The sequence below is a fragment of the Ranitomeya variabilis genome, chromosome 6 (assembly GCF_051348905.1).
Source record: "Ranitomeya variabilis isolate aRanVar5 chromosome 6, aRanVar5.hap1, whole genome shotgun sequence".
Lineage (NCBI taxonomy): Eukaryota > Metazoa > Chordata > Amphibia > Anura > Dendrobatidae > Ranitomeya > Ranitomeya variabilis.
In genome coordinates this window covers 509357123-509367690 of record NC_135237.1, presented here as the reverse complement: position 1 = coordinate 509367690, position 10568 = coordinate 509357123, and the positions used below count along the sequence as shown (strand labels likewise).

The window sequence follows — 10568 nt, the reverse complement described above, 5'->3', positions numbered from 1 at the left end:
CAAGGAAAACACAGATACATGGGGTAAAAATATACTATATAGGGAAGAAACATATTAATGTCTTATTGGAATACCATTGTATTGCTGCTTATAGGTGGGCTGTAAATTGGAGAATGAGTATTCCTGTGAACTCTCATGGCACCTGAACAGGCAACCACCAACGGGCTGAACCCGAACAGTAACACGGACTTCTTAGTGAAGTCCATGCCCGAACAGTAGGGTTCGAGTTCGCCCAGCTGTAATAATGACTGATCAATTCTGGCAAAGAAGCAGGTTTCTTTGATAAGTTATATTGCTAAGTTTATTATTTTCACGTGAACTATTGATTTATGAGATAAAAATTCAAACAACGGTTACTCTTTAAGTGTTTTGTTCCAACTACTGCTCATATAGCTTAGAAGTTGACCAACTCCTACAAAGATTCCCACTGGAGAAATTCACCAGTTCCACCGTAGGCCCCACCGAGCCTCTAAGTATTAAAATAGAGTTCAAAGAATATTGATAAGTATAAAGCTGGAGAACCAGAAGCAGGATCAAGTGAGGACCAGAAGCAGGATCAAGTGAGGACCAGAAGCAGAATCAAGCAAGGACCAGAAGCAGGATTAAGCAAGGACCAGAATCAGGATCAAGCAAAGGCAAGAAGCAGGATTAAGCAAAGACAATAAACAGGATCAAGCAAGGACCAGAAGCAGGATCAAGCAAGGACCAGAAGCAGGGTCAGGCAAGGACCAGATGCAGGGTCAGGCAAGGACCAGAAGCAGAATCAAGCAAGGACCAGAAGCAAAATTAAGCAAGAACCAGAAGCAGGATCAGACAAGGACCAGAAGCATGATCAAGCAAGGACCAGAAGCAGAATCAAGCAATTACCAGAAGCAGGATCAGCCAAGGATCAGAAGCAGGATCAGACAAGGACCAGAAGCAGGATCAAGCACAGACCAGAAGCAGAATCAAGCAAGGAAAACACAGATACATGGGGTAAAAATATACTATATAGGGAAGAAACATATTAACGTCTTATTGGAATACCATTGTATTGCTGCTTATAGGTGGGCTGTAAATTGGAGAATGAGTATTCCTGTGAACTCTCATGGCACCTGAACAGGCAACCACCAATGGGCTGAACCCGAACAGTAACACGGACTTCCTAGTGAAGTCCATGCCCGAACAATAGGGTTCGAGTTCGCCCAGCTGTAATAATGACTGATCAATTCTGGCAAAGAAGCAGGTTTCTTTGATAAGTTATATTGCTAAGTTTATTATTTTCACGTGAACTATTGATTTATGAGATAAAAATTCAAACAACGGTTACTCTTTAAGTGTTTTGTTCCAACTACTGCTCATATAGCTTAGAAGTTGACCAACTCCTACAAAGATTCCCACTGGAGAAATTCACCAGTTCCACCGTAGGCCCCACCGAGCCTCTAAGTATTAAAATAGAGTTCAAAGAATAGCGATAAGTGGCTGTACATATGCACAGAACATCGCTGTATTCACACGTAGTTAGTTACCGCCACTAGGCAGTGAAATGGCCACATCCACTGTGTGCTTATAGAGTCATTCACAGCTAATTAGAAGCCACTGTATTTATAAAACATGTGAAGAGAATGACAACAGAGGCTTGTTCTGTATACTACTCCCATGGTCTGTAGAAATAGCAGTAATGATGGTGGTAGTGTAGGAAGCTAGCAGGTGCGTGACACACAGGAGGCAGAGCAAGGGTTAACAGGTTCTTTATATATAGGAACAGTAATGGTACAAGCAGGGGGGTAAAGGATGTGTTTAGAGGATGGAGGGAAAGTTAAATGCAATAGAATATAACGGATTAACTTATCAGTCTCTGTGCGCTGGAGGAAGGTGGCTGGAAGATCCCTCGGTGGCAGCGCGAGATGTCTCCGATCCGGTCTCGCAGAAGGGCGATGCACTTTCTCCTTGCGATGATGAATCCTCCAGGTTCTTAGGCATGTGATCTCCAGATCCGTATGCATGGTGGGGTAAAGGTGATGGTCGATGGCACAGAAGAAGCAGAAAGTTCAGTAGACAAGGCCGCAGTAGAAGCACACAGTCCAGCGGACACAGCTACAGGAATGGGCCGGTCCTCAACAGACACCACAAGGATGGGAAAGCGGTGCCTCCACGGTGGTGAGTGGAGCCAAGGTATGCACTCTATACTGGTCACTACCCGATGCGGATGTCTCTCTGGGATGAGGGTACTATGTGTCGGCAGTCTGGCTAGCTGGGGATATAGGCAATAATATACTTGGCACTCAGGAGAATTTTGTGGTGAAGTAAAACATGATTTATTCAGTGCATCCAGTTCAACATGAACGTTTTCGGTCCCAACATAGGACCTTCATCAGACAGGATTTTTGAACACTGCAATATACATATACAAAAATTACAAAAAAGATTTTTTTAGAGACAAATTGCAGAAAACATGATGCACATTAAGGTTACAATGCATTCTCATTAGAAATATATGACACAAAAAACCAAACATCACTGGTAGATTTACCAAAGCACAACAACAATGGTGACGGACTTGGTGAATCCTGATTTGGTGAACCGTGAGTGGTGAGTTTCATAGTGGGGATACAGCGGGCTGTGAATGTGTTGATGAACGGATAAACGACAAGATCATCATGCTTAGGCCTGGGTGGTGGCCCGCCAGAGTGGGGAATTTATTGGTGACAATGTCCCAGGGTCATGCGGGGTAAGCTGCCTAAAACACAAGAACACAGATGCATAACGTATGTGACAAACATCAGATAGCACGTGAAGGTATGTACAGATATCAAGCTGCCAAAATTGAGAATAAGTGCTGGAATATAGCATAAGGTCACCATGATGAGTGGTGACCCTGAAGTGTGACCATCTGAGCTGCCTCAGGGTTATAGTGGGTGGTGTGGCTATCGAACCCCTGATGATGTGATGAGGGTAGGCGAGAGATGTTCCCCCCACACACATATACAGTGTGGTATAAGTACCTGGACTACACAACGTGTCTGAATGGGCCCACACGTGGTTCCAATATCAGACCGGGTCCAGGAGGTGTAGTACGGCCTATAACAATAAGGGAAATAACATATGGCCAGTGAGGGTAAATGCCAGGAGGTATAAATGAGGGTAAATGCCAGGAGGTATTAATGATGACCCATGGCGAGTGCTAGATGCAAGGACACATTACCTTTAGCAGAAAAAATGAGGAAGCGCTGTGGACAGGCGAGATACTCGCTGATGTGGGGAGCGCTGCAGGGAAAAAGGTGGTACCAAATAAATGAGAAGTCCTGGATGTACAAAAAGAAGACAGGGGGACCAACTGAATAGCCTGGCGTCGCCATACCTGGTGCTGCTGCGATTAGAAAGCGCCGTGCTGCAGGGAGCCCTCCCGGAGAAGCTGGCTTACCAGCGGTACTTCCGGGTTAAATGCTCGTCGGCAGGGGGTCAGCTGACCCGCCGCGTCATCGGCGTCACGTGACAGGTGCCGGGCGCGCATGCGCCGGACCAGTGGCTGTCACAAGGGGCGTACAGGGCGCAAATGCAGAGCCAAGTTTTTCTATGTGTTGAGACTATAGGATGTTACAATATAGGAGAGCCGGAGTGTTAATGAAGATACCGTATGGGAGAGTTTTGTGTACAAAGGGGGATTGTTAGCCACAGGTTGATAACATAATGGGACCCCATGTAGACCTAAGGAGTTTTAAGGGGTTTTAAACCGTCTGAACTCTAGGGGGACCCAAAACGGGCGGTCACATAATTATCATATAGAGACAATATTAATACTCTATATTGCTATGGCATGACTTAGATATACTGTACCATGTGAAGGGTGGATGGTGCTCGGTGCATAGAGGTGCAGCTAACGGTTCTGTGAGGATATAAAACAAGGAAAATAAAATCAGTACAGCATGATAAACATAGCCGAAATTACAGTACAATCTTCACAGTAATTTTACAAAAAAGCTGAGACGTCGTAGTCCCTATTCAGTCCCTTGGGTTCTAAAGTCTGCAACGTATAAATCCAGAATGCTTCTCTTTTCTGGAGCATTTTAATACGGATCTGGCCCCTTCTAGGGATAGCAATTTGTTCCAGAACCTGGAAACGAAGTTGAGCAATGCTGTGATTTTTCTCGGAAAAATGATGTGGGAGGGGAAGGTGAGTCTTATTGCATCGGATCGTGGACTTGTGTTGAGCCACTCTATCCCTCACCATTTGAGTGGTCTCCCCCACATATGCCAAACCACATGGGCACTTTATGAGGTATACCACAAACGTGGATTCACAGGTGTAGAATCCTTTTATGGGAATCGCCTTCCCAGTTTGTGGGTGAAAGACACAGGGGCCCTTCTGTATGTTACTGCATTGAAGACAATTCAAGCAGGGGAACGTGCCCTGTCTTTGGGTTTGAAGGAAAGTTTGTCTAGGGACCACTGTGCTCGAACCAATGTCTGCCTTCACCAGTTTGTCTTTAAGATTCCTTGCCCGCTTGAAACATGAGAGAAAGGGCTTACTGAATTCCGGGATATTGGGGTAACTACTTTTTAGGATATTCCAATATCTTCTAATGGTAGATTGCACTAAACCAGAAAACGGATGGAAGGTGGAGACAAAAGGAATCCTTTTCTGATTGTCTATTGGTCTAGTGTTGGAAAGGTTTCTTTTGGCCTCTGTTAGAACTCCCCGAGGGTACCCCCTCTTGATGAACTTCTGTTCCATTTCGGTGAGTCTGATTTTTTTGATTTCCCTGTCAGAGACAATTCTCTCTATCCTATGAAATTGTGATTTCGGAATGGAGTTCTTAACTGAGGGTGGGTGGCAGCTCGTGAAGTGAAGGAGGCCATTGCGATCAGTTGGTTTGGTGAACAAGTCAATTGCTAGGGTGCCGTCTCTTTCCTTATATACCAGGGTGTCCAGAAAGCTAATTCTGTGTGTGTCATGATGTCTAGAGAATTTAAGTTCGGGCCAGATGTTATTGATGTGTTGGTCAAAGGAAAGGAGTGACTCAATGGGGCCATCCCAGATACAGAATATGTCGTCGATGTATCTCCGCCATACCCTACAGTGGTCTTTAAACAGGGGATGATCGTACACGTAATCGTTCTCAAAGGCTGCCATATAGGCCACGGCATAGGGGGGCGCTACGTTCGCGCCCATTGCAGTGCCTTGTTGTTGGGCATAGAAAGTGTCCTGCCACATGAAATAATTTTCTTTAAGTACTAAACCTAAAAGGTCAGCACAGAGATGACGTATTTTAATGTCTACTTTATTCTCACTCAAGAGTCTGTCCGTGGCTGCCAGGCCTTTCTCATGTACTATTGACGTGTACAGACTGTTGACGTCCCAGGTGATTAGTAGGGAGGACGGGGCTATGGGGCCTAAGGACCTAATGACCTGTATGAAGTCATTGGTGTCCAACACAAAGGAACGTGTGGTTTTGATTAGCGGTGTCAAAATCTTTTCAAGCACCATGGATAGAGGTGACAAGACAGAGTCGGTCAAGGACACAATGGGCCTGCCTGGTGGTTTGTTTAATCGTTTATGAATTTTAGGCAAAATGTAGAAAATAGGAGTGATGGGATCTTTTTTGATAAGGAATTCCCTCATTTTGCTGTCGATAGTACCAGTTTGAAAATGAAAGTCTATAATTGGTGCAATTTGTTGGATCAGTCGGTTTAGGGGATTGTGGGGTATTACTTTATAAACCGTGGTGTCATTTAATTGTCTAGTGACCTCCTCAAGGTAGTCAGTCCTGTCCATGATCACTGTCGCCCCACCCTTATCAGCTGGTTTGATTATGAGAGACTTATCTGACGCTAGTTGCTCCAACGAGAGTTTCTCTGAAAGTGAAAGATTAGTCTGGAACCGGAACTTCCCCCGGTCCATATCGCGAGTCAGGTTATGAATGTCTCTTTCGACGAGGGAAACGAAAGTTTCCACTGGTGGGTTGGACCGTGGAGGCATGTACTCACTGCGGGTTCGTAGCCCCACAGAATGGAAGTAGAAAAGAGGAAAAGGTCAAAATTTTTACGGGATACCGAGGACTACCTACAGAACCGGGTCTATCAGTGGCGAGATACTCGCCATTCTTCCAGACGACACAGCTCTTTAAGTTCATCTGGCTCTATCGACAGCAGACCTGGCACCTCAAACTCTTCCACTTTCCACTCTTCTTCTTTTTTAGGGCACAATCGTGGCCGTCAAAGGGGAAAACGAGGCGGGGGGGCCAATGCCGCCGGGGAAACCAGAAACCAGATGGCGACACGCTCGCAGGTAAGGACCTCCCGCTGGTAGTTAACATCTCTTCAAAAATCCTGGACACACATCAGTTGGCTGTACTCCAGAAAGGTTTATCCTTCTGCCCAATGTACAAGTTCAACTCGTTCGAACTCAATATGGACCTACAGAGGTTTTTCCGGAACCTCAGATTGCGTGTCCACTTTTCGGAATTGCCTCCTGCATTGAATCTTTCAAGGCAGGACAAGACCTCACTTGAACTTCACGATCTGGGGCTACGAACCCGCAGTGAGTACATGCCTCCACGGTCCAACCCACCAGTGGAAACTTTCGTTTCCCTCATCGAAAGAGACATTCATAACCTGACTCGCGATATGGACCGGGGGAAGTTCCGGTTCCAGACTAATCTTTCACTTTCAGAGAAACTCTCGTTGGAGCAACTAGCGTCAGATAAGTCTCTCATAATCAAACCAGCTGATAAGGGTGGGGCGACAGTGATCATGGACAGGACTGACTACCTTGAGGAGGTCACTAGACAATTAAATGACACCACGGTTTATAAAGTAATACCCCACAATCCCCTAAACCGACTGATCCAACAAATTGCACCAATTATAGACTTTCATTTTCAAACTGGTACTATCGACAGCAAAATGAGGGAATTCCTTATCAAAAAAGATCCCATCACTCCTATTTTCTACATTTTGCCTAAAATTCATAAACGATTAAACAAACCACCGGGCAGGCCCATTGTGTCCTTGACCGACTCTGTCTTGTCACCTCTATCCATGGTGCTTGAAAAGATTTTGACACCGCTAATCAAAACCACACGTTCCTTTGTGTTGGACACCAATGACTTCATACAGGTCATTAGGTCCTTAGGCCCCATAGCCCCGTCCTCCCTACTAATCACCTGGGACGTCAACAGTCTGTACACGTCAATAGTACATGAGAAAGGCCTGGCAGCCACGGACAGACTCTTGAGTGAGAATAAAGTAGACATTAAAATACGTCATCTCTGTGCTGACCTTTTAGGTTTAGTACTTAAAGAAAATTATTTCATGTGGCAGGACACTTTCTATGCCCAACAACAAGGCACTGCAATGGGCGCGAACGTAGCGCCCCCCTATGCCGTGGCCTATATGGCAGCCTTTGAGAACGATTACGTGTACGATCATCCCCTGTTTAAAGACCACTGTAGGGTATGGCGGAGATACATCGACGACATATTCTGTATCTGGGATGGCCCCATTGAGTCACTCCTTTCCTTTGACCAACACATCAATAACATCTGGCCCGAACTTAAATTCTCTAGACATCATGACACACACAGAATTAGCTTTCTGGACACCCTGGTATATAAGGAAAGAGACGGCACCCTAGCAATTGACTTGTTCACCAAACCAACTGATCGCAATGGCCTCCTTCACTTCACGAGCTGCCACCCACCCTCAGTTAAGAACTCCATTCCGAAATCACAATTTCATAGGATAGAGAGAATTGTCTCTGACAGGGAAATCAAAAAAATCAGACTCACCGAAATGGAACAGAAGTTCATCAAGAGGGGGTACCCTCGGGGAGTTCTAACAGAGGCCAAAAGAAACCTTTCCAACACTAGACCAATAGACAATCAGAAAAGGATTCCTTTTGTCTCCACCTTCCATCCGTTTTCTGGTTTAGTGCAATCTACCATTAGAAGATATTGGAATATCCTAAAAAGTAGTTACCCCAATATCCCGGAATTCAGTAAGCCCTTTCTCTCATGTTTCAAGCGGGCAAGGAATCTTAAAGACAAACTGGTGAAGGCAGACATTGGTTCAAGCACAGTGGTCCCTAGACAAACTTTCCTTCAAACCCAAAGACAGGGCACGTTCCCCTGCTTGAATTGTCTTCAATGCAGTAACATACAGAAGGGCCCCTGTGTCTTTCACCCACAAACTGGGAAGGCGATTCCCATAAAAGGATTCTACACCTGTGAATCCACGTTTGTGGTATACCTCATAAAGTGCCCATGTGGTTTGGCATATGTGGGGGAGACCACTCAAATGGTGAGGGATAGAGTGGCTCAACACAAGTCCACGATCCGATGCAATAAGACTCACCTTCCCCTCCCACATCATTTTTCCGAGAAAAATCACAGCATTGCTCAACTTTGTTTCCAGGTTCTGGAACAAATTGCTATCCCTAGAAGGGGCCAGAACCGTATTAAAATGCTCCAGAAAAGAGAAGCATTCTGGATTTATACGTTGCAGACTTTAGAACCCAAGGGACTGAATAGGGACTACGACGTCTCAGCTTTTTTGTAAAATTACTGTGAAGATTGTACTGTAATTTCGGCTATGTTTATCATGCTGTACTGATTTTATTTTCCTTGTTTTATATCCTCACAGAACCGTTAGCTGCACCTCTATGCACCGAGCACCATCCACCCTTCACATGGTACAGTATATCTAAGTCATGCCATAGCAATATAGAGTATTAATATTGTCTCTATATGATAATTATGTGACCGCCCGTTTTGGGTCCCCCTAGAGTTCAGACGGTTTAAAACCCCTTAAAACTCCTTAGGTCTACATGGGGTCCCATTATGTTATCAACCTGTGGCTAACAATCCCCCTTTGTACACAAAACTCTCCCATACGGTATCTTCATTAACACTCCGGCTCTCCTATATTGTAACATCCTATAGTCTCAACACATAGAAAAACTTGGCTCTGCATTTGCGCCCTGTACGCCCCTTGTGACAGCCACTGGTCCGGCGCATGCGCGCCCGGCACCTGTCACGTGACGCCGATGACGCGGCGGGTCAGCTGACCCCCTGCCGACGAGCATTTAACCCGGAAGTACCGCTGGTAAGCCAGCTTCTCCGGGAGGGCTCCCTGCAGCACGGCGCTTTCTAATCACAGCAGCACCAGGTATGGCGACGCCAGGCTATTCAGTTGGTCCCCCTGTCTTCTTTTTGTACATCCAGGACTTCTCATTTATTTGGTACCACCTTTTTCCCTGCAGCGCTCCCCACATCAGCGAGTATCTCGCCTGTCCACAGCGCTTCCTCATTTTTTCTGCTAAAGGTAATGTGTCCTTGCATCTAGCACTCGCCATGGGTCATCATTAATACCTCCTGGCATTTACCCTCATTTATACCTCCTGGCATTTACCCTCACTGGCCATATGTTATTTCCCTTATTGTTATAGGCCGTACTACACCTCCTGGACCCGGTCTGATATTGGAACCACGTGTGGGCCCATTCAGACACGTTGTGTAGTCCAGGTACTTATACCACACTGTATATGTGTGTGGGGGGAACATCTCTCGCCTACCCTCATCACATCATCAGGGGTTCGATAGCCACACCACCCACTATAACCCTGAGGCAGCTCAGATGGTCACACTTCAGGGTCACCACTCATCATGGTGACCTTATGCTATATTCCAGCACTTATTCTCAATTTTGGCAGCTTGATATCTGTACATACCTTCACGTGCTATCTGATGTTTGTCACATACGTTATGCATCTGTGTTCTTGTGTTTTAGGCAGCTTACCCCGCATGACCCTGGGGCATTGTCACCAATAAATTCCCCACTCTGGCGGGCCACCACCCAGGCCTAAGCATGATGATCTTGTCGTTTATCCGTTCATCAACACATTCACAGCCCGCTGTATCCCCACTATGAAACTCACCACTCACGGTTCACCAAATCAGGATTCACCAAGTCCGTCACCATTGTTGTTGTGCTTTGGTAAATCTACCAGTGATGTTTGGTTTTTTGTGTCATATATTTCTAATGAGAATGCATTGTAACCTTAATGTGCATCATGTTTTCTGCAATTTGTCTCTAAAAAAATCTTTTTTGTAATTTTTGTATATGTATATTGCAGTGTTCAAAAATCCTGTCTGATGAAGGTCCTATGTTGGGACCGAAAACGTTCATGTTGAACTGGATGCACTGAATAAATCATGTTTTACTTCACCACAAAATTCTCCTGAGTGCCAAGTATATTATTGCCTATGTACCACGGGTTGGATACCTAACTTGAGCACCTCCCAGATACCCAGAGTGCCGTGCTTTACTACACTACATAGCTGGGGATATAGGCGCAGCTAGCCGGCGTGGGTCCGTGGAGAGGTAGTTAACCGTCTTACTACTCACAAGCTCGTTCCCCGCCAAGTGTCGCGTCTTCCCGCTCAAACTGCTATTTATGTCGGACCCGCCCCCATCAGTCAGGTGTCCTGAACTGCTCGGTCCACAATCTCTTTCCTCTGAAACACTGGTGACAGCCCCGACGGTTCTGGCCCAGGCACGCAGCAGAGACCGTTAGCTTGGCTCTCCAC

General features: G+C 45.8%; 1 protein-coding gene across 1 annotated transcript in view; it reads left to right on the top strand.

Moving 5' to 3' along the window:
- Positions 1-2099: 2099 nt before the first annotated feature.
- MATN2 (matrilin 2) overlaps positions 2100-10568 on the top strand; it is a 192502-nt gene continuing 184033 nt past the window's right edge. The window contains exon 1 of the mRNA XM_077270918.1: positions 2100-2154. Within this exon, the coding sequence (XP_077127033.1) occupies positions 2115-2154 (40 nt within the window). The 5' untranslated portion in view covers positions 2100-2114. The remainder of the gene's footprint in view (positions 2155-10568) is intronic.